Raw genomic sequence first — 25,268 nt, 5'->3', positions numbered from 1 at the left:
AAGCTAATGCACTTGGTTTACTTTCGCTGGCTAAAGAATACTTTGCAAATCATTGCTCTCCTAAGGATCCCCAAAGCCAAAAATTATAGAATTGACTCACTGGAAATCTACCTATAAACATTTACTAAGAGTTCTTATAATAAAATCAAGGTTTACAGTAAATATAATAGCACAAAACATGGCATGTGTGTTCTGGGTTGTACAGTATAGTGCAAAGAACTCGCAAGTCTGCAGAACTGACTTCAAGCCAAGTTCTGCCACTTACTAATGAATATCTTGTCAAATTCACTCAGTCTCTATAAACCCAAGTTACCTAATCTGTAAAATGGACATAACAACTGTCTTACTTATCTCAAAAAGCTTGGGTGGAAATTAAGTAGAAGTGAACACCTTCTGTTGTAAACTTTAACATCAAGCCCATCACTGTGGATTTAGGCCATGTCAGGCAAAACACAGACTCAATTTATCCTATGTGTGGTGTTCAAATCCAAGCCACATACTGTCTGAGCCACTCCCAAATTCTGCCATTGCTTTTTTGGGGGGAAAGGGGGTGGGGTAGACACCCTTAATTATTCCTCTGGTGACAATTCTTCTCACTGCAAGAAAGGGTTTTTTGGGTTTTTTTTAATTTATTTTTTATTTTTTTATTTTAGAGAGAGAGAGAGAGAGAGCGAGCATGTGTCAGTGGGGGAGAGGGGAATAGGGAGAGAGAAAATCTTAAGCAGGCTTCACACTCAGCATGGAGCCCAGTGCAGGGCTTGATCCCATGATCCTGGGATCATGACCTGAGTTGAAATCAAGAGTTGGACACTCAAGTCACTGAGCTACTCAGGTGACCCAAGAAAGGTTTAATATTTTATTGTTCCCTCAACTAAAATTAAAAAGCCATCACACACTAATACATATAGTCCTCCTTGATAACGCTGCTCAAAATAGTCTGTGATGTGCTAATTTTATCAAAAAATGATTAAAAACAAAATCCTCCTCCCTGGCCCAACCTAAAAAGTACCCCCCCTCCGCCCCGCCAAAGGCTGTATTTTTAGGATGTCCAAAACTGTTGAGTCATTTCTACTAATGGTGCAGGATTTATCTTGAAGGGTAAATGGGAAAAAAATGTTGGAGGGAAAAATAACACTCATAGTACTCCTAGAGAAACCAGAGGTGAGGAGAGAAACTGGCTTTCCAGCAGAACCAGTACCAATGTGCTCAGGCTTTGTGACAGACTACAGCTGGGCATCAGAAATAGACTGTGGCTGAACTAAAGGTAATGGAGAAAAATAAAGCCAGACCCTCCAATAGGAAATGTGTGCATGTGTGTGTGCACATTCACAATTAGAGTATAAAGTGCAGGCAGAAAAACTTTGCCTATATATAATCCAAATAAAGTAGATATTAATGATAAGTCCATTGTGAAATGTATTACTAATAACAGTAGAAAAGAAGCTACAGTAGTCCCCTCTTATCATCTGGGATACTTTCCCAAGACCCCCAGTGGAGGCGTGAAACTATGGATAGTACTGAACCCTATATATATTATGTTTTTTTCCCTATACATACATACCTAAGATAATGTTTAATTTATAAATTAGGCACAGTAACAGATGAACAATAACAACAATAAAATAGAACAATTACACTCTAATAAAACTTACATAACTGTGGTCTCTCCCCCCCCCCCCACCCAAAACATCCTACTGTACTGTACTCATTCTTTTTCTTGGGATGATGTGAGATGATAAAATGCCTACATGATGAGATGGAGTGAGGTGCATGCTACAGGCATTGTGACGTATCAGTAGGCTACCAATGAACTTCTGATGATATATCAAAAGGAGGATCATCTACTCCTGGACTATGGTTGAAGTGTGGTAAGTAAAACCATGGAAAGTGAAACCTCAGATAAGGGGGGACTACTATGTAGAGAAAGGGCTCTCACCTTGGCTCTTTTCCTGGCATGACCATGGCTGGATGTCCGCCTCTGTTACAAGGGGATTAGAAAATATTAAAGGTGTAGAAAATCAGCACTTAGGTTAAAAACAATACAAGTTTACAAAGAAAAAGCATTACAGTAGCTAAACTATGATGAGAACCATTTGGTGTAGTTGTCCCCCCGTCCCCCTCTGCTACAGCCCTAGCAACTGTGACACGGAAGGGACCACGGGCCACCTACAGCACATCACCACTTACCATGAAGAAAATGAATAGGAAGACACTTACTGGTTAGCCTTCACAGGTTAATAAAAATTACTTTTGGATAAGCCACAGAATTCTCTCTTAATTAGGAGGCTTCTGGAAATGTCACTACCATAGCACTGACAGAGTGCTTTTTCCCAAGCATGATCACAGGAGCCTAGTTAACCCATAATGAACAGGCAATATGGCCCTTAATCATCACTTATTGTAACATCTTTATAGGAAAACACATTCAGAGTTCCAACTTGAGATACTCAAAGGACCTGTCCCTATGGCTGCTGATATGGAATGAAGACACTTCTTGCCAAATGTCTCCCTCACTGAGGATGAGAATCCTCCCAGTTCTAAGCACCTGGTTGTGGCTCTTATAGCCTGTCTGGGACAGGATAAAACTAAGGGAGCATGGAAGATATGGACAAGACTTCCAGAGCAAAGGGAGGGTAAAAAGAGTGGGTAAGGAGCAGAATAGAAGCTGAAGAAGATGAAGAATGAGGGCCTGTGGTAGGATGAGGGAAGAAACAACGAATTAATTGATGGGGTCTCTGAACAGCTGCAAAGTCAAAATGGGGGCTTTTGGGAAGAGATGAGGTAGGGTTATGTATGGGATGAAGTACCTAGGGCTTCTCAGATGTTCAGAATGGAACTCACTGCCACTGAAGTATGGACAGAACTGAGGTTAGGTGGCGAAGGGAAAACAAGACAAAGGCAGAGTACCAGTAGGGTTCTGGGTAGGTGAGGATTTCTTTCCTTTTTCCTCTTTACTAGTTACCAAACAACACTGCCACAATGCAAAATGGAAAATCAGGAAGGCAGATGGAAAAAGTAAGAAATGATGGTGAGTCTGGTCAATGTAAGAGATGTCACAGTAAGGGAAGAGCCATAGTCCAGGAATGTGTCAACTGTTTCTTCAAAAAGGTAGTAACATACACAGAGCACAAACATTCAAGAGGTATAATGGGGGTATATATAATAAGTCTCCTTTCATATCTGTCCCCCAGCCACCTGGTTCTCTCCTAATGACTCAAGTAGTACTGACTTTCTTGTCATCTTTCCATATATCTTTCATGAATATGTAGAAGCTTATTGTACATGTGCACACACAGGCTTTTTTTTTTTTTAAACCAAATAGATGTATATTGTACACACTGCTCTGAACCTTGCCTTTAAACTTTTTTTTCACAGATGTTATTCTATGGAAGATCTACTGCTTTGCTTAATGTCTAATATGGTATTTCACTCTGTGGCTATCCCATAACTTATTTTACCAGTCCCTTAAATCATGCCATTTAGGATATTTCTGATCTTTCGTTTGTATAAACAATGCTTCAATGACCACATCATTAAGCACATCTACAAATACAGTATATCTGTAGTCCAATTAAAAAAAATTTTTTTAATTAAAAATTTTATAAAGTATTGCCAAATTGCCCTTCAAAGAGATTATTCCAATTTATAGCCTTACAAGCAATGTATGAATCTGCTTACTTCCCAGAATGGATAGTTTTCATTTCATTGTCAAACACGTACTTAAAGTCTAATATGTACCAGGCACCATGCTAACTACTGGAGGATACAGAGATAAAAAACACAAACCTTGTCCAAAAGGGACTCATAATCCTGTTGGAGAAGACAGACAAATAGACAATTACAATACAGTACAAATGCATTCCAGAAATAGTTATGCAGTGCTATAGGAGCACATGGTGCAAGTGTCTAACCCAGACCTAGTAATTCACAAACACATACATTCACAGATATTGAGTGCCTGCCAAAAACTGTGTGGGCCTTAGAGATACAATGGTGAGCCCAAACTGACCTAATCCTGGGCTTCACTGAGCTTATAGTTCTGTGAAGGAGACAGAGATAGGCATTACTCAAAGAATTATATACAGTGTAGACCTGCAATGGGTGATTAAGGTTGTCAGGGAAGGCTTCCTGGAGAAAGACACATCTCAACTGAGTTTTGACGGATAAACAGGTATTAGACAGATGCTGGCATGGGAGGTTCAGGCGTTGGAGGAGGCCAAGAAAAGAATACCACATAAGGCATTCTACGCAAAGAAAGCATGCTTTCTCCAAACTTTTCAGCTCTTACTTATAACAGGGACCAATGAATCAGATAACGCCGATGCACAGAATGCCAGAGGTGGATGGCCAGGCAAGGGACTAGGTCACAATATGCCATGCTGACAAATCTGGGTCTTGGCCTAGGACAATGAGACACACAGAACGTTTGAAAAAAATGAACATAATCAGATCTCTATTTCATGGCCATCTGTATAAAGCAGTATGGTAGATGAATCCAAAAGGATCACAAATTTGAAGGCAGAAAGCCCAGCTAGAAGGTCACACTCAGCTGGTTGGCTGAAGACAGGTGTTACGTCAGGGTTAATTTGCCCATTCAAAATTCAGTCTCAGAACCTGCCTTTTATAGCACTGTTTGCATATGAAAGACGTTCTGAGTTCCAATTGCTGATTCTAATAATACATCTCACACAGTGCAAGTAATGAAAGTCCTCTTTCTGCAAACTTTCTAACTCCAACTTCATAAGAAGCACTCCCTTGACAGCATCAGTAAGACTCCTGGGGAGACTTCCAGGGTATGAGTTGGGGGGGAGGGGCAGGGAAAGGTAGGAGAAAGAGCAGAATTTTTAGTGCTCTTGAAAGGGCACATGATCTGTTGGGAAATGGCGGAGGGGAGAGGGCTTCTGAAGGGTGGGACAAGACTAAAGACTTCTAGAAGGATCAGGAGCTCCAGTAGATGGCAGCAGCAGCTCCACCTGCTCCAGCAGCAGCAACAAGTCAGAGGGGAGGCGAGTTCCCTTCCAACCTCCGACACGATCTATTTGTATATCCAGGTGAAAACATTCTTGAACTGAGTGTCTATAAGGTGTGTAACACCTGTACACATCCCTTCTTTTCTGCCTATCTTCAAGGAGTACACACAACAGGAGTTCAGAACACCTCTTCAAGTGGTCTCCTTAGAATAACTTGGATCCAGAAGTTCATTTAATTACTACCTTCCATGTAATATGACAGCACATAATTAAACATTCATCACTTATCTGTCCTGAGGATTTAAAATTCATTATTGGTATCAGTGGAGGCTGAAAGTATAGCTGGAACGGTGGCAGACTGTCTCTACAAACTCTGGGAGGATGGGCGGGGAATGACAACTCAGATGCAAAAGATAATGGAAAGAAAAGCAGCCAGGACAGAGATCTGGCAAGCTGTTAAGTGGAAAGACAGTAGAAGAACAGGCAGCAGGAGAACAAAATATTTCAGAGAGCTGTCTGATTTTAATTCATCCCTTTATGTTGTTGCTGTTTTAATCTCTTAAGAAGAAAAAGCCTAGATGAATTGGGTTGTCAAAAGAAATTATGTTTCAAGTTTCTAGTGGTTGCCACTGCTTTTTAAACTAACTTCTTACTGTCTATCTCCTAAGCATACAATAAAGACCAGTCTAACCCCTGGGCATGAAGGAAAGGATTTATATAATCTGGATCTGGGTAACACAGGAAACTAGCAGTGACCACAGAAAAGAGAGGACTGGAACAGGTAAACTAGAGGCTCAGAGTCTTAGCTGTCTGGGTATCAAACAGGAGCCCTGGAGGAAGCTCGGCTGGCCATCTACTGCCATCATATCTGCACTGCACTACGAATCTGGAGGGAAAACAACATGGCAACCAAAGAGTGAAATTCTTCTCACTCACTTAGCAAGTGGCAAGTTCAGAGATTATTTCTGACCCAGAAAATGCTGACTGCTTTAACACAACCAGGATATGAATTTAACACTGTGTGTAAAGCCAGGCAGCTGTAATTTTAAGAATTTATTGTATGAGCCATATTATGACTTGTTAAATAATGTGTATACAGTTTATTTTTTGATAGTTCAAAAATATCAAAAGGTAGCAAGAACCAGTGTAACTCAGGTCCAAATGGATTAGGAAATTACTCTGTCTTCTTTAGACTTCACTGTGGACATTTTATGATAAAAAAGGAAGGAGACAGTTCTTGAAAGCTGGAAAATAGGTTTTTAGGAAGAATCAAGTGACTGGCTTCTTACAGACTGCCAATACCACTTATGCTGACCATTCTATTCTGGTATAATGAGTGTGCATATGATGTACTTCTAATTCTTACCTGTGTCTCCTGACGCAAACTAGTATCTTCACTCTCTTTCTCAGTTTCTTCCTTACTTGGAGTCTTAGACACAAACTTGTTTTTGTTTACAGATTCTTCCACCAGTTTTTTTTCTGATTCTTTCATTATTTCCAGGGTCTCTTGAGTAGTGTTACTGTTAGACATCTTCTTCGATATAATACAGTAGCCTCTATGGACTCCTAAAGAAACATCAGACGCATTAAACAGGAAGTGTTTATCCATACACACAAGACTTGTATTTCACACTAGTCTGCAGCAGTCACCCTGTAACCCAGAAAAGGGTCTCTGAATAACTGCTGCCCCTGGATTAATTTCTTCTTTTAAAAAAAGCTTTATTGAGGTAGGGGTGCCTGGCTGGCTGTTGGTGGAATGTGCAACTCTTGATCTTGGGGTTGTGAGTTCGAACCCCACACTGGGTGTAGAGATTACTTAAAAATAAAGTCTTAAAAAAATAATAAAAGCTTTATTGAGGTAAAGCTGGCATATGATAAACTGCATATATTTAAAACATACAATTTAATTATGAAACATGCACACACCTGGGAAATCATCATTACAACCAATGTAGTGAGCACATTCATCACCCCAAAAGTCTCTGGCTCTTTTGTAAGCCCTTCCTCCCCTCTCCATCACCCACAGCCTACCACTGATCTGCTGTTACTAGAGATTAGCCTTCATTTGTTAGAATTTTACATCACACATTACCTGGATTCTTTTACCCAGCATAATAACCTTGAGATTCACCAGGAGTCAATTCTGAAGCAATGTAGTATGAGCCCTCTTAGCATTTTATTTGCCCCCCTTGTTTGCTACAGAAATCTGCTCACATTTTCAGCTTGAGCACATGATAGAGTTAACTCACTAGACTCTCTCCAAAAAGAAGAAAAACACCATAAAGCTCTATTCACCACCAGAGAGGACTACTCTCCTTTCCCAAGGGAGAACTTCCACAGTTACCACAAACCACAACAATGTTACCAACTTCAAGTGTCTCCCCCACCAAAAAGCAGCAAAATCAGGAGATGGTTTATAAATTCTTAAATTCTTTCCTTTAGCTTAAGCAAACTGAAGGAGTAGCGAGCTTTGTGGTCAGCTGTCCTTTATAAAAACTGGGTCTCTCCCTGAAGGAAGAGAAAATCTTTGCTTTGTTATTCACTATTTGTTCAGTCATTCTACAGTCTCCCAATGATACAGAGCATCCATACTGCAGGGGCGGCCAGCTCTTCATTACTGTTGACACCTGGGAAGTCCTGTAATGAAGTCAACACAGTAATCCACGCACACACTCAAACACAAGTTTGCTGAGGTTGCTCCTTACATAGATTACAGACTACTTCAATTCTGAATGCTTCTTTCCTTTCTTTAAAAAGAGAAGACTGGGGGGGGGGGGCCCCCCGGGGTGGTTCAGTCGGTTAAGTGTCCGACTTCAGACTGGATCATGATCTCACAGTTTGTGAGTTGGAGCCCCACATCAGGCTCTGCGCTGGCAGTGTGGAGCCTACTTGGGATTCTCACTCTCTCCTCTTTCTCTGACCTTCTTCCACTTGTGCTTTCCCTCTCTCAAAATAAATAAACTTAAAAAAAAAAAAAAAAGATAAGACTAGAAACTCTCCCAGACTTCATATCTATTCCATGTGTCCTTAGAAACAGAGCCAAACAAATAACAATGATTCAAGAAAACTGTCACACCAGGCATTTTTTCCTCCTTCAAATCAGTTTAAATGATAAGACCCTGAAGGCTCTTAAGGAGCACAGGTAATCTCATCCTGGCATAAGTTAAACAGTCTGCAAGATTATTGCTTTGTTCACCTTGTGGTGACTCTTGGGCAGCTGCCTAGAGACTTAGTTGGCACAGGGCTAAATGAAGGCCCTTTAAAAGGCCAGAGAGTCATTCATACAATCACAGTCATACAGTTGAATTTAAGATGACAAATACTGGAAGAAACAAACTACACAATAAAATGGCCAATATTCTATTTTTTAATTAACTGGATCTATTACCTAGAGGATTCTATAAAAAGACTTCTACGAACACACGAAGCTTTATGGATCATTGGCTGTACATGGAGACTGCATATACACATATTTATTTTTTCTCCCATGGGTAAATCAGGCATCCATTGTCTCCAGTTTGAAGTGTAATAAAACCCAGCACATGCCTTTTCCATATCTCTTAGGTGGGAAACATCAATAGAGATCAGAATTGGAAGAGATCTTAAATATGACTTCATGCAATTTCCCCCCACCTCCCGATATCAGACCTCCTTTCTGTACCCTCCTGAGAGGAGCCTACAAGCCTCTCCGAGAAAACTCCTGGCACAGTATCATCTCACTACTTCTTAAGCAGTCTTAACTCTTATACTCTATAGTTTTTCCCTATAATAAGCTATAAATGGTTTCAATCTTGATGCTAAATCTGCTGCGGAGTCCCACAAAATTAAGTTTACTTCTTGTATCATGTAATTGACCTTGAATATTTTTCTTTTTCAGGCTTAAATAGCCTCAAACAGAGTTCTCTGTCAGAAAGAGAATGTGGCAGTTGGGGAGTGGGGAAATTGGATGAAGCTGGTCAAAAGGTAGCAGCTTCCATTTAGAAGACAAAACGTACTGGGGATGCAAAGTACAACATGATGACCATAGTTAATGCTGCTGTAAAGTATATTTGAAAGTTGTTAAGACAGTAGATCCTAAAAGTTCTCATCACAAGGAAAAAAAATGTTTTGTAGCTACATAAGGAGAGGAATGTTAGGTAAACACTATGGTAATCATTTCATGGTATATATGTACGTCATTATGTTGTACACCTTAAACTTACACAAAACTATATGCTCTTTGTATCTCAATTTAAAAAGGGGGACAGTGAAACAGAAAAATATAAAGCGACTGGGTGTTTCTTTTTCTAGGTCTCAATTACCAAATAGCTGTATTTCTTCAAATCAGAATGACAACTTTGCAGCTCCTCTTCACACAGAAGTTGGAAAAGGCTCAACTATCTGGATACCTAGACCAACTTCAGTGTCCAAACACTGTTTTCAGCCAAAGCACTATGGGAAAAATCAACCAAACAAAAAAAAAGGTCTTTCATAATAGTCACCCGTGGAATATGGTCATATATTCCAACTGCAGGGTTTTAAAAATTATTTATTTATTTATTTTTTTAAGCAGGCTCTATGCCCAATGTGGGGCTTGAACTCAACCCGAGATCAAGAGTTGCATGCTCTACTGACTGAGCCAGTCAGGTGCTCCCCAACTGCAGTTTTAAGGAGCTACATGGTTTTCTTCATTCATTGGGAAACAGAAAAACTTGAGCTTCAGATTCTTAAAAACACCCATAAGACAGTGATTAACGATCCATCCACTTTTAAGAATTTTGATAGGCATTTCCACTGAGACTACCAGCATTTAATGAGCTATAAAAGATAAAGTAATTCTTACTCCAGGGAAAATGCAAATAGCAGAGGAAGAGGTATCCTAGCACACCACTCAAATCTCCCCTTTCTTCCACACTTAACAGTCTAGCCCAGATTTTCTTTTGGTGTTTGCCTTCCTCTGAGGACACATGATCAAGGAAGGTGACCCTATCCCTGAGCCCGAGAAGGTGGGCTAGATCAATTGTGGCAATTGTTTCCTTTTTGTGACTGGTTTGAGAAGGGACAAGTGACTCAATCATCACCAGTGAAATATGAGAGGACTTTGCCAGGTGAGTGGCTTCAAAGAAAGGTCATAAAAAAAAAAAAAAAAAAAAAAGAAAGAAAGAAAGAAAGAAAGAAAGAAAGGAAGGAAAGGCCATTCACTCTATTTAAAAGAAGAAAAAAAGCCACTAGAAAAGAATGGTTATCTTCTACTGAAGATAGTCTTGTGTGCAGATGATGCAGGACTGCAATATTCTATCAACTCAGAGGATGATAGAGCAGATAGAAAAAGCCTGGATCCTTGATGCTGAGATAGACAGAATTAGTTAACCTGGATGGTACCTCCCAACATGTGACGTCATAAGTCTTATTATCATTTAAGCTCTTTTGAGTTGAGTTTACTGTTCCTTCTAGTCAAAAGCATCCTGACATAGTCAGAAATGGTATGTGAAGAGAGACTATCTGAACCAGACAGAAGAGCCCAGCTTTAGAAGTAGCAATAATTGACAGAAAGATGATAATAATCAGCTAAAATTTTTGGAGTGCTTACACTGTGTCACTATCCTAAAGTGTTTTATGTATCCTGTTTAATCTTACAACAATCTTATGATACATATTTTATTATCACTATTTTATAGATAAGTAAACTGAGGTACAGAGAAGTTAAGTAATGTAAGGTTATTGAACTGGTAAATGGTAGAACAGCGCTCAAAGCCAGGAAATTTGGCTTTAGCACTTGCTTTCTTAACCTTTATCCAATACTTCCACTAAGGGGACAGATGTCCAAAAACTAGGCAGAATGGAAAGTCCACCAGAGATACAAAGGAATCATGGAATCACATAACTGGAAGGGGACTCAGAGGCGTCCTCATTTACCTCCATCCTTCTACATCCATAGTCCTCAGTCAGGTTCCTGAATCATCAAGTCTGAAAAATGGTCGTCCTAACTGTTTGTATACTTTTAGTGACGGGAAAGTCTTCTCCAAAAACAAACCTTTTTTGGGGGGGAAATTATAAAGAGGCAAAACTCATCTTCCTATTCTTTCTGCCACTGGCCCCAGTTTAGTTCTCTGTGTAAGTCATAAAGAACAAGCTTAATCCTGCTACCATGTGAGTCCCATATGGGAGACAACTTTATCTTCTTTTTCTAAATATTCCCAGCCTCTCACTCTCTCTCTTTTTTTTTAGGCATTATTATTTTTTAAATTTAAATCCATGTTAGTTAATGTATAGTGTCGTACTGGTTTCAGCAGTAGAACCCAGTGACTTATCATTTACATATAACATCCAGTGCTCATCCCATCAAGTGTCCTCTTTAATGCCCATGACTCATTTAGCCCTTTAGTCCTTCCTTCCACCCAACAGCCCTCCAGCAACCCTCAGTTTGTTCTTTGTATTTAAGAGTCTCTTATGGTTTGCCTCCCTCTCTTTTTATTTTTCCTTCCCTTCCCCTAAGTTCACCTGCTTATGTTTTATTTCTTAAATTCCACATATGAGTGAAATCATGTATTTGTCTTTCTCTAACTTATTTCACTTAGCCTAATATAATCTGGTTCCATTCCCGTTGTTCCAAATGGCAAGATTTCATTCTTTTTGATTGCAAGTAATATTCTGTTGTGTATATATGCCACCACTTCTCTGTCCATTCATCAGTCAATGGCCATGTGGGCTCTTTCCATACTTTGGCTACTGTCGACAGTACTGCTATAAACCTTGGGATGGATGTGCCTCTTCGAATCAGCATTTTTGTATCCTTTGGATAAATACTTAGTAGTGCAACCGCTGGGTCGTAGGATAGTTTATTTTTAACTTTTGGAGGAACCTCCATGCTGTTTTCCACAGTGGCTGCACCAGTTTGCATTCTCAACAGTGCAAAAAGTTTCCCCTTTCTCTGCATCCTTGCCACCATTCTGACAGGTGTGAGGTAGTATCTCATTGTGGTTTTGATTTTTGTTTCCCTGATGATGAGTAATGTTGAGCACCTTTTCATGTATCTGTAGCCATCTGGATGTCTTCTTGGGAGGGCTAGGAAGACACTTCTTGGAAAAGTGTCTATTAAAATATAGAGGGGACACTCAGAGACAGAAGGGCTTTTTCTCCCTTTTAATCCATGGCCTAGTAGAAAGAATGTTAAGCAAGAAGATAATAGCTAGAGGCTAAACATTCTGACTTACCCTGTGGCAAAATTCCTGTAAACTTTCCTGTCCTTTACCAATTTGTATATCAAGAGTAAATTACTCCCAACTGATACTCCTAGTTTTTTAATTGTTTAAAATCTAGGGGCTCAGGAGAATAGATAAATTGTTGTATGTTCATGGAATACTGTTAAGTCAGGTCTTCAAATCACATGGTCTTAAGTTTCCTCACCATTTTGCGTCTAGATAAAAGAAACTATCCTCAAGTTAACAAAGGCTAGTTATAAGAGATAGTGTTATTACTCGTTGAAAAATACACTTATTACTCATTGAAAAATACACTGAGTTCAAAATTGTATTGCTTGAGCTGTGGCTCTCTTTTGTTCTCCAAAATAACCTTTAGCTATGGCCATTTCTAGTCCTGCAATCCTATGTAGAAGTCTCTCCTTTCTCTTGGGGCAACAAATTCTCCAACGCAAAAAGCAAAAGTTGCAGCTGAGGGACAAGAAAAAGACAATTTATTAACTAAAAAAAAAAAAGTCTTAAGGAGCAAGAATAAAGCTAGTAAGAGAAGGGTTAAAAGCAGAGAAGTAATTTCCACTCTTCATGGGTTACTCAATAGAGAGAGAGAATGAAGGGCTTGGGACGGTCAGAAAAAGAAAGGAACTATTTCATATGTAACTTGACTAGAACAAAGCAAAGACATTAATGTCCCAGGAGAGCCAAGATATGTGCTTTCCTACAACCTATTTGTGCACATTGTACATTTCATCCAGGCAAACAGCACAACTTTAAGACAGAATGTCTCCTGAGGACACTCAGTGGCTCAAAGCTGTGGAGAGGGGACTGTCAGAAGTGGGGGGCAAGGAGAGAGTGAGGAAATAGGATCATACAGGGGAGGATGATTAGGAGCCAAAATCTGACAATTTTTTCAGGGAGAATACTGCATATTCCCCATAAATTTTTTGACTGCCAAGGTAAGTACCTTCCAGAGCACAGTGAAATTGTATATCCTTCCATCAACTCATAAACAACTTTCTAGGCATGAGGCCAAAAAGAATTTATTATATAGGGGACACTCAGAGACAGAAGGGCATTTTCTCCCTTTTAATCCATGGTCAAGTAGAAAGAATGTAAGCAAGAAGGTAAGAGGTAGAGGCTAAAAATTCTGACTTACCCTGTGGCAAAATTCCTGTAAACTTTCCTGTCCTTTACCAATTTGTGTATCAAGAGTAAATTATTCCCAATTGATATGCATATTTTTAAAATTGTTTAAAATCTAGGGGCTCAGGAGAATAGATAAACAAATTGTATGTTCATTGAATACTGTGCCACAATAAAAAAGAATGAACTTTTGGTGCTTGCCTTCCTCTGAGGACACATGATTAGGGAAAGTGACCATAGCTAACCCTGAGCCCTAGGAGATGGACCTTAATTAGGTACACCAACTATGGTAACTGTTTCCTTTTTGTAACTGGTTTGGGAAGAAAGAAGTGACTCAATCATTACCAGTGACACTAGGGAACTTTGCTGGGCATATTACTGAAATACACAAAAACATGGATGGATCTCAAAATTATTATGGTAAATAAAATAAAGCAGAACTCAGTTCAAAAAAATACGTAGGTCCATTTATAAGAAGTTCAAGGACAGGCAAAACTAAACTATAGTGATTTAAATCAGAAAGTGCTTGCTTAAGCACTATCAACAATAGTCAAAGTATGGAAAGAGCCCAAATGTCCATCGATGAATGAATGGATAAAGAAAATGTGGTATATGTACATACAATGGAGTATTACTTGGCAATCAAAAAGAATGAAATCTTGCCATTTGCAACTAAGTGGATGGAACTGGAGGGTATTATGCTAAGTGAAATTAGTCAGAAAAAGACAAAAATCATATGAATTCACTCATATGAAGCCTTTAAGAGACAAAACAGGTGAACATAAGGGAAGGGAAACAAAAATAATATAAAAACAGGGAGGGGGACAAAAAAAAGAGACTCATAAAAATGGAGAACAAACTGAGGGTTGCTGGAGGGGTTGTGGGAGGGGGGATGGGCTAAATGGGTAAGGGGCATTAAGGAATCTACCCCTGAAATCATTGCTTCACTATATACTAATTTGGATATAAGTTTAAAAAAAAATAAAGTTAAATTATAAAAAAAAAAGAAAGAAAGTGCTTGCTTAGGATTTGGGGGTAAAATACTGGGATAAGGGATCCTTCAAAAATGATAAAAATATGCTATCGTGTTTGGGGTTATGGTTACATGGGTGTATGCAACTGTCAGGCCTTATTAACTGAATGCTAAAGATTTGTGCATTTTATTATATGTTACTTAAACACATACACACACACTCTTAGGAGTCAAGACAATGGGGACAAAACATCTATGCAGTTAAAATGGCAGGGTGAAAACAAAACCAAACAAGTCTATGTGCTCATGCATGGCAAGCCTATTCTTAATTTTTGACTGGAGTTGGGAGAAAAGGAAAACAACACTAATGTACACTGAGCACAATTATGAATCTGGTGCTTTATGCACCTCAACTCATATTCACCAAAGTAGGTAAGCAACTCCACAAGGTCACACCACTACTAAGTGACAGAGCAGACCAGAACTCTGGTACTGTCTGATTCCAAGGTCTACATTCTTTCTATGACTTTGATTTATTGTTTCTATACATTATTTTATTTAATCCAAACAAAACTCCTTAGCAGGACATTTTTTAGATGAAGAAACTAAAGCTGAGAGGAATTGAATAACTTTCCCAAGTTAACACAAGAGGGCCAAGGGCAGGATTCCAACCTAGCTATGTCTGATACTAAAGTTGTAGGTGTCCCAAGGTAGACATTCAAGAGTGTTGGGGTATGAAGCGTGGATGAGAAGGGTGCCTAGGTCTGAGGCCTCTCTTCAGAGAGTGTCAGCGGGGACAAATTTTGGGGTTCAAAAATTAGGTTTCTAAGTTCTCCTGTCTTTCCCCTCCATCTGGGTCACTCCTCATGACTTCACACTTTTTAGTTTATAGAAAGTATTTTATTTGACCTTCTCAAGGTATAAAATATTATTTCCATTTTTGAATGAAATACTACCTAATACTACATGAATTGCTCAGGGCCATACTATGTATATAAGGAGACAGAGTTCAAACCCAGCTCTTCTTGATGGCAAAATCCTATGTTCTTTCTACTACAGTGCTCAAAGCACAAAAACCAACAACAGTATGATAAATGCATGCCTAAAGAGGTAAATGGCTCAACAGCCCTGGAGGACATGAAAGAAGGCCCTAAGGTCCAACACTCCCTTCTCTTCAAAGAGAGAAAGCAGAATATGGGGGAAAAGGCAGTAAAGTACTTAATGGAACATGTAAGTCTACAGCTATGTGACAGGCACCAAGTCCTTTAAGGACTTCAAAAGTCAACTGTCATAGGCTTCACTAGTACTAGGCAAACAAAAATAACAACAATAATAACAATTGTGCCAATTTTCTAAATCAGGGAAGTGTTAAGAAAATCACTCTGCTCTATAAATGCAAAAGGATTCACTGGTGTGTAAGGAAGGCCACAGGCATTGGCTGATGTCCAGAGCAATTCCTTAGGCAAAGTAAAGAGAGAAACAAGATTAAAATGTTCTGGACATGTACCCTCTTCCTTTGTTCAATATGTTATGGCTGTACTTGCCCTGAAATAAGAACTGCAGGTGCTTTTGATCAATGGACTGGAATGCTGGGCTTCATTATAATTTCTACCAGCTCCTCTACATTCTTTACCAAAAATGCCCATTTTACTTCTGTGGGCAAAACAGAACAAATCAAATTTCCTCCTCTTTCAAGCAAAGAACAGCAGTGGGGGCCTTTCCTTCTGCTGCTTCCATTTTCTTTAGCTTTATCATAGTAATGCTGCTATGTAGAAAATATCACAGAATCTCAGGGATGGAAAGGACCTTGAAAGTTCACACTGTCTTTTCCCGTGCCCTGGCAAAATTGCTCCCAAGTCAATCCAGAGAAGACATTCTGGAAAAGAAAAAAAATAAAATAAAAATCACGATTTACCTACTGTCCATGGCATTTCAGGATGCCTTCTATTACTAACTTAACCGCCATGCAGGTAAATCTATCTTGCCCTACTGTGATGACCTTAGAGGTCAATGCCACCGCTTGTTAGGTAGGGAGGACAGCTAAGCCAACAATTTAGTATTAAAAGAATTATTTCAAAATATAAAATTGAATGTGAGATTGGCCAGGGAAATGAAAAAAGAACAATCTAATTTCATATAAAGGAGCCAGGAACCTTTAAGAATCATTATTCCTTAAGCCTCTGCTGCAAAGGAGAGTCTGCTATTTACTTGGCAATATCCAATCACTTCTTCCTTAAAAGAAGTGGTTTTTAGTTGGACACATGGCTGCCTGGAAAAAAGCAACACATATCCCAACCTCCACTGTAGCTAAATAGGAGCACATGACTAAGTTCTAGTCCATGAGACATAAGAAGCAGTGCTATGGATTAAACTATGTGCCTCTCTAAATTCCTATGTTGAAGCCCTAACCCCCAGTATCTCAGAATGTGACTGTATTTGGAGATGGGGCCTTTAAGGAGGTTATTAAGTTAAAATGGGGCTGTTAGAGTGGACCCTAATCTAATCTGACTGGTATTCTTGTAAGAAAAGGAAATTTAGATACACAAAGAGACATCAGAGATGTATGGGTAGAGGAAAAACCATGTGACATAGCCTTCTGGAGAAACCAAATCTGCCAACACCTTGATCTTGGACTTCTAGCCACCAGAACTATGAGAAAATGAATTCTGTTGTTAAACCATTCAGTCTGTGGTATTTTGTTATGGTAGCCCTAGGAAATTAATACAAGTAGTAAATACAACTTCTATGAAGTATCCTTAAAGGAAGTGGGTAGCCCTTCTTTACTTTTCCCTAATTCCTGCTTGCTTAAATGTAGAAGTAAAGGCTGGTGCATTAGCAGCCATCTGGTACTGTGAGATGATACTAGGATTGAAAACCACAGGTTGTGAGGCAACAGACAGAAGAAACCAGGGTCCTTGACTATAGCAGTCAGACTAGAAGGACTCCCCTAGATTTCCTGAATGTGAGAAAAATACACTTCACTCTTATTTAAGATACTATTTAGGCACACACATGCACACACACATATACTAAGTAATTCTGATTTTAAAAAAAATTCCTTAATTCCTAGAAGCAAGGAATCCTGCAGCAACACTAGAGCTTATATGTACTTGAAAGGAAAGAGGTAAAATAAGGGAAAGTTGGCATTTTTTTAAAGATTTTATTTTTTAAACTATTTTAATGTTTATTTATTTATTTTTGAGAGAGAAAGAGAGAGAGCAAGCTCATACAAGTAAGACAGGGGCAGAGAAACAGAATCCCAAGGAGGCTCTGTGCTGTCAGTGCAGAGCCTGACATGGTGCTCAAACTTATGAACTATGAGATCACGACCTGAGCCGAAATCAAGAGTTGGATGTTTAACCAACTGAGCCACCCAGATGCCCCTAAAAGATTTTATTTCTAAATAATCTCTACACCCAACATGGGGCTCGAACTCACAACCCCAAGATCAAGAGTTGCATGTTCCACTGACTGTGCCAGTAGGCAATCCAAAAGTTGGCATTTTATGGAGGATATAAGAGCATCACTCTTGGGCTCTAATGCTACTTCTGCTGCAAGGAAAAGGCTAAACATAATAATAGGGTGAATTAGGGGCAGTGCCCAACAAAATAACATTCAATCTCCAGAATGTAGGAGGCAGCAAGCACATTGTAGTGGATAAATTTATGGACTTTGTAGCTTGACGTGAATTTGGCTATGAGACTACTGTTTCCAAAACTTAGTAATCATGTAACTGAGCCTCAGCCTCCTCATTTGTAAGATTAGGCATAATGCACATCTCACAGAGCCATTGCAAAAACATGTGAGATAACGAATGCAATGGACCCATACACAGTAGGTATTCAATAAATTTTAGTTCCTCTTCATCACATTCCACATTAAGAAGGAAGAGGAAGATAACTGAATGACCCTTTTTCCTTGGCATCTTGTATACACCCTTTTCCCAATCAGTACAGGAGCTACTGATATTGAAGAGGTGAGACTCTTATCTATTTTAATGATAAGCGGAGAGTAAAGACTGCAAGAAAGAGAAAAGGAAATTTTATTTACCCCTTAGTGTTGGCTTCCTATTTTTCTTGGTACTTTGGTATTTTAAGAACTGTTTTTTGCAGGGTGTCTGGGTGGCTCAGTCATTAGTTAATCATCCAACTTCAGCTCAGGTCATGATCTCATGGTTCATGAGTTGGAGCTCCACGTAGGGCTGGAGCCTGCTTTGGATTCTGTGTGTGTGTGTGTGTCTCTCTCTTTGCCCCTTCCCTGTTCGTACTCTGTCTCTCTCCCTCTCAAAAAAATAAACATGTAAAAAACAAAACGAAACTGCTTTTTTAAAAAAAATCAGTTCAGGTCGGGGCACCTGGGTGGCTCAGATGGCTAAGAGTCCAGCTTGATTTCAGTCCAGGTCATCATCTCAGTGGCTTGTAGGACTGAGCCCCACCTCACCTTGGGCTCTGCACTGATAGTGTGGAGCCTGCTTGGGATCCTCTCTCTCTGCCCCTTCCCCACTCGTGTGCCCTCGCAATTCTCTCTCTCAAAAAATAAATAAACATTATTTTGAGAGAGAGAAAGTGAGAGACAGAGTGTGAACGGGGGAGGGGCAGAGAGAGACGGAGACACAGAATCCAAAGCAGGCTCCAGGCTCTGAGCTCTGAGCACACAGCCTGATGCAGGGTTCAAACCCACGAGCCCTGAGATCATGACCTGAGCCGAAGTCAGATGCTTAACCGACTGAGCCAAGTAGGAGCCTACCCCCCTCCCCCACCTCCCAGAAAAAAAATAAACAGTCAATTCAGTTGGAAAGGCTGTTTCTTTCCAAAAGAAAGAACTCCAATGTTTGATATAGCTGTAAGCACAGACCTAAGGCAAGAGATCACTGAAGAGTGCCTAGTTCCTTCAGACTCTGTTATCCATGATGGCTGTTCAGATATGTAAAGAATACCCAATGTTTGTTGGCTCAGATCCTAAGGAGCCCTCACTTCTAGAATGCTGATCATTGATAACTCTGTTGTGTGCACAGTTAGACGCTTTTTTTTTTTTAATTTTTTTTTTCAACATTTATTTATTTTTGGGACAGAGAGAGACAGAGCATGAATGGGGGAGGGGCAGAGAGAGAGGGAGACACAGAATCGGAAACAGGCTCCAGGCTCTGAGCCATCAGCCCAGAGCCTGACGCGGGGCTCAAACTCATGGACCGCGAGATCGTGACCTGGCTGAAGTCGGACGCTTAACCGACTGCGCCACCCAGGCGCCCCAAGACGCTTTACAAATAGATATCATCATTCCTTTTTTATAGAAGAGTAAACTGAGGATCAAACTGATCAGACAGCAAATTTTGTTGACTCTAATTTCAAAGTATATATCCAAAATCTGATGACTTCCCTACACTTCCACTGCTACCACCCTGGTACAAACCACCATCTCTCTTGGTGGAATGACTGCAATAACCTTCTAACTGGTCTCCTGCTTCCAATCTTGCTCCCCTACAGTATTTTCTAAACATAGCAGCCAGAGTGATTATGAAAAAACATTTTCAGATCATGTTACACCTTTGCTTAAAACCATCCAATGGCTCCTCATCTCAGAGCAAAAGCAGAAGTGCTTAAAATGACCTACAAAAGCTTAAATAATCTGATACCAGTTTGCCCTCTGACCCCAACTCTTATTACCCCCCCCCAACTTTTGCAGGTCCAGTCACACTGGCTCCCCCATGCCCTAAACCCACTTTATGGTGATTACTTTTTGCTGTTCCTTCCTTCTGCCTGGAATGATCGTTTTCCAGATAACAGCATGGCTTGCTTACTTTTTCTCTTCAGGTCTTTACTGAAATGCCATCTCAGTGAGCCTTCTCTGGTCGCAATAACTAAAATTATAAAACCCCAAATGCTTTTTATCCTACTCCCCTAAGGCCTCCCCCACAAAAAGTTACTCAATCAGATACCAAACAGACTTTTTGCTTCTCTCTGCTTAACAGATAAATCTGAAGTTTGTTTTCTTCCTTCTCTGAGATAGAAAGTGACAGTATAATGAAAAGTTCACATCTCCCTCATAGAGATGCAAATACCTCAAAAGAGGAGAAAGAACAAACCCATGGACCTCTTGAGGTCTGTTTCAGTCCTTCAAGTCTGTAAAGAGCCAAGCATGGCACCACTGGAGAAGAGAACAAGACTCACCATAATTTCTGATATAAAATGTAAATTCCCTGATATAAAATATGAGAAACATAATACTCTTGACTTCTTCCATTTACAAGATCTAGAGAGGGAATTTTCTTAGTATGACTGACTCAATCTCTAAAGCAATAAGGTACAGGAAAGGATAACATGCCATGATTTGCTATGACAAAGAACTAACACTGACTGAGTGAAATCTCCCAGACCTATGTCAGTCAATAAGTATGAAGAAGCTAGGAAAGTGAAGACAGAAAACATGGAAGCAACTCCCAGCTAATCCTCTTACTCCAGACAAACGGTGTGCTAATATAATACCAACAGGGATCTACCATATCAGAGTGGAAGAGAAACAAGGAAAAGCAAGTAAGAAAAAAGTTGCCAATTTCCGACTCAGCTTGAAAGCTACCAAAATTTGCAAGGCCTCTCTAGATACAAAGCCCAATCTCCTCTGGTCTAGAAGGCCAGAGTTTGACTTAGACTTGGCCTAAGCTCCACTGACTGCAGCAGCAGCCTGATTCACAAATAGGTGATAGGTGTTTCCTACTATATCTTCTTCCAATCAAATCACATTAGGAAAATAATGTATCATTACAGTGTTTATATTAAACTGCAAATTTTGAAAGAGAAGAGAAGAACACTTTACACCATTCTTGAAACATTTTGTTTCACAGCTCTATGTACAGTTGTGGTATTAATGTCATATATCACTCGGTAAATGAATTCTGCAAGGTTAAATAATGATATGTTTATGTTCTTTCCACTCATTGGCCCCCAGGTCAGCCAATCTGATCCAGGACTCCATGGCAACAGGCTCTATCACTAAGAGCTACAAGATAAGATTTCCTCTGCCTTTTTTTTTTTTTAAAATAAAGTATTTTCCACAGAAACTGCTACAAATACTGTCAAAAAGTAGTCTCCTCAGACAAATAAAAAATCCTGCCATTGATATGCTAAAAATGAACAGTGGAAGGAAAGGGTGAATAGCAATGACAATGAATCTATGCAAATAACAAGGGATCTCCAAAACTCCACAGAGATTTCCCTTGTTTAATTGAATCCTTGAATTGTGAAAAACCAACACCAAGATAAATTGAAGATTAGTATTAGGGGAGTGCTGCCCAGCTGAAATCACAGTATTGAAGCTTCCCAGGCGATAATATATAGAGAGAGCTAACAGTTTTAACTTAAGACAGCCAACCTTTGGGGCCCTGGGTGGCTTAGTCAGTTAAGCGTCCAACTCTTGATTTCAGCTCAGGTCATGATCTCACGGTTTGGGTTCAGCCTGCACTGGGCTCTGTGCTGGTAGCACAGAACCTGCTTGGGATCCTCTGTCCTGCCCCTTCCCTGCATGCATATGCAAGCTCTCTCTCAAAATAAATAAACTTGGAGAGGAAGAAGAAGGAGGAGAAGGAGAAGGAGGAGGGGGGGAGGGGGAAGGGAAGGAGGAGAAGGAGGAGGAAGAGAAAAGGCAGCTAATTTGTAAGTTTCCCATCATTTTTTCTGAACTGTTAAAGTGAGCCTCAAAACTCACAGATCTCAGGTTCTTATTGCCCCTATTTCTTAAATCACAGCTCATACCGTCCTTCAAATTCTGTGATGTCTTCTTCTCTACATTCCCCTCCCCTACCATCCTCTACTATGCTTAGAGAAAAAGACTGCCATGTCCAAATGAGGAAATAATACATTTGCTCTTCACATACCATATGTCCCTATTCCTTCTCCATCAGCTGTAGACCTCACTGAAACAAAGTGGAAGCAAGAGAATTACAAAGTAGTTAAGGAGACTAGACTGAAACAACCCATCATTCTCCCTAGAGGAGTTCACTGACATTCTAAAATCCACCTGACATATTACAACATACTCTGCTTTCCAGCATGCTTTTCACCAATAACTGATATAATATTTCTGGCTGCAACAAGCAACTCTGGTCCCCACCTGCTGGTATATGGTGGTAAGTGAATGCTGAAAAGTAGACAGAATGTAAAAGGTCGGGGTCAAAATTAGCTTGGAAACTATACATTTTCATCTGGCTCACATTGTTGTGGCTTTTTGTTTTAATTGTGCTAAATACACATAACATAAAAATTACCATTTTATTCATTTTTAAGTATACAGTCCAGTAGCATTAGGTACATTCATATTATTTGCATTACAGAAGAGAACATGGTTTCAGACACAAAGGCCACGGTAAGAGACTACAATCATTCTTTCTGTGATTATTTACTAAACTTGTATTTATTGTACAAGTCACTTATTATTAAGAAGTATAGTTTAGGGGCCTGGGTGGCTCATTCAGTTAAGCGTCCAACTTCAGCTCAGGTCATAATCTCATGGTTTGTGGTGGGTTCGAGCCCCACACTGGGCTCTATGCTGACAGCTTGGAGCCTGGAGCCTGCTTCAGATTCTATGTCTCCCTCTCTCTGTTCCTTCCCCACTTGCACGCTCTCGCACTCTCTGTCGCATGCGCTCTCTCTCTCCCTCTCTCAAAAATAAACGTTAAAAAATTTTAAAAAGAAGTATGAAGAAGTATGGAGAATAGTCAAATGTTAATATCTGATACTAATGCCCACTAAAAGCAGTGATCCACACATGTATTTCCAGTATGCTTTTCACATGCTGAATATAGTTTCTTAGGTGCACATCTCAGTTCCCAAACAAGTCCAAAGCATATAGAGGTCTACATCTCTTTTGTCAGCACTGAGTTCCAAGGGACCCATAGTTAGCATGCTAACCCATGTTAGCAGACTAACATGAGAAGCAATAAAGAGTTCTAGAAACTCCTAGAACAGAGAAAACATTTCCTGTTACACTGTTTCGAATTTCCAATGAATTGAGGCACTATTAAGAGAATTAAGGTTGTTAAAGAGACAGCAAAGAGGTAAAATGTTAACTTGTAGTGGGAATCATAATATCAAAGCTAAAAAAAAAAAAAAAAAAAATCACTACCAGCCCTCTCTCTAGATCAGTTGCCTTTATACCTTTGTAACAGAAAACCCAAACATTTTGTTCCCTTTTCTAAAAAAAAATCCTGGGCCAGTAGGCAAAGAAAAACAGCATATTTACTAATCTCAGAAGCACAAGAAGCTGCATGAATAGGCTATTTTCTCAGTGATGCTGTCTTCCAATGTGAAAGCCCTGGGCTCTGGTCAGAGGAGGCCATTTTCCTCAAGTACCAAAAACAGCTGCAGCAGCGATCATTTATTGTGCATCTACTGTGTTCCATTTATATAAGGAATTTATATAAGTTCTATCACATTTATCTTCACTTTCACACATTTTGAAAATTTACTTTCAGATACTAACAGTAAGGATTTAAATTTTTTTCTTTAAAAATTTTTTTAATATTTATTTTTTAGAGAGAGTGAGACAGAGTATGAGCAGGGGAGGGGCAGAGAGAAGAGGGAGACACAGGCTCTGGGCTGTCAGCACAGAGCCTGACACGGGGCTTGAACTCACAAACTGCATGATCGTGACCTAAGCCAAAGTTGGACACTTAACCGACTGAGCCACCCAGGTGCCCCAGGATTTAAGATGTTTTCATCTTTCTTTTAAGATCAGAAAAGTATTATAGGCTTCTTTATATTTATAGAAAACACACACAAAAAGAAAAGAAAAGACAACCATAATCTATAACTAAGAGATAACTGCTATTAATAACAGTATTTTCAGACATATTTTTCTAAATTTTGTTTCCATATTTGTATGTAATTGACAATCACATTGCATATATTTCCGTATCTAATATACACATATATATATTTTTTTAATCAGAGAGAGAGAGTGAGCGTGCACACGAGTGGGGGAGAGGGACAGAGGTTGAGAGAGAGAATCCCAAGTAGGCTCCATGCTCAGAGTGGAGCCTGACACGAGACTTGATCCCATGACCCTGGGATCATGACCCAAGTCAAAATCAAGAGTCGGACGCTCAACCGACTGAGCCACCCAGGTGCCCCCATAACTAATAATTTTTATAGTTTACATTACATAGAACATCTTTATACCATGATTTTTTCTACTACTAAAACTGTGACAAAAATACAACTGTGGCCATTTTCTCCACTATTACTTTTAAAAACAGTCATTTTTTAAGTTTTAAGAACAGAGAGACAGAAAGCGCTAATGGGGGAGGGGCAGAGACCGAGGGAGAGAGAGAATCCCAAGCAGAGCATGGAGTGTGACCCCACGACACTGGGATCATGACCTGAGCAGAAATCAAGAGCTGGTCGCTCAACCAACCGAGCCACCCAGGTGCCCCTAAGGTTTTATTTTTAAGTAATCTCTACACCCAAATATGGGGCTCAAACTCACAATCCTGAGATCATGAAAGGCACACTCTACCAACTGAGCTGGCCAGGTACCCCACATGTACCATAATTTTTAACTATTTTCCTATTATTGGATATTTAGGAAAGCTGTTACTTTTTATAATAAAATAATGCTGTGATGAACATCTTTGTACTTAAGTCTTTATTCACATTTCTCATCAACTCCCTAGAATAAATATCCAAGAGTTCTGGGGGTAAAAAACGTCCCCCCAGGTTCACTCCAGTTAACAGAAGCGAGGCTAGCCACACTATCTGTAGTGTTTCTCAACTGTTCCCCCAGGAACATAATAATGTCCACTTCACACATCCCATGACAGTGCCTGGACTTTAAGGACATTCACCCAGGTAGGGCTTCTCAGTTTCTACTTTTCTTCAACTCATGCCCCATTTTAGTGACATTAACTCTTCTTTCCTATATACTCCACTAGAAAAAATATATACCCTGTACTCCTTTAGACTCACTGGCCTAAGAAAATTAATACGGAGGAAAGGACAAAAAGTTACACAGGAAAAT

At 39.7% G+C, this 25,268-nt stretch overlaps 1 protein-coding gene across 27 annotated transcripts in view; it reads right to left on the bottom strand.

Moving 5' to 3' along the window:
- The window catches only part of R3HDM2 (R3H domain containing 2), a 161,796-nt gene that overhangs the window by 37,249 nt on the left and 99,279 nt on the right, over nt 1-25,268 (bottom strand). For 15 of the 27 annotated variants that reach the window (XM_040491644.1, XM_040491645.1, XM_040491641.1 and 12 more), the window contains 3 exons: nt 6,337-6,536; nt 3,787-3,810; nt 1,937-1,978 (listed from right to left, as the gene is read on the bottom strand). In XM_040491644.1, the coding sequence (XP_040347578.1) occupies nt 1,937-1,978; nt 3,787-3,810; nt 6,337-6,501 (231 nt within the window). In that variant the 5' untranslated portion in view covers nt 6,502-6,536. Of the gene's footprint in view, nt 1-1,936; nt 1,979-3,786; nt 3,811-6,336; nt 6,537-16,067; nt 16,138-25,268 lie in introns of all 27 variants that reach the window. The other 12 variants (XM_040491631.1, XM_040491638.1, XM_040491634.1 and 9 more) reach the window with 2 other exon arrangements.

Source organism: Herpailurus yagouaroundi, unplaced genomic scaffold, assembly GCF_014898765.1.
Source record: "Herpailurus yagouaroundi ecotype Mexico unplaced genomic scaffold, PumYag 182, whole genome shotgun sequence".
NCBI classification, from domain to species: Eukaryota; Metazoa; Chordata; class Mammalia; order Carnivora; family Felidae; genus Herpailurus; species Herpailurus yagouaroundi.
This window is presented reverse-complemented; position numbering and strand designations above follow the sequence as displayed.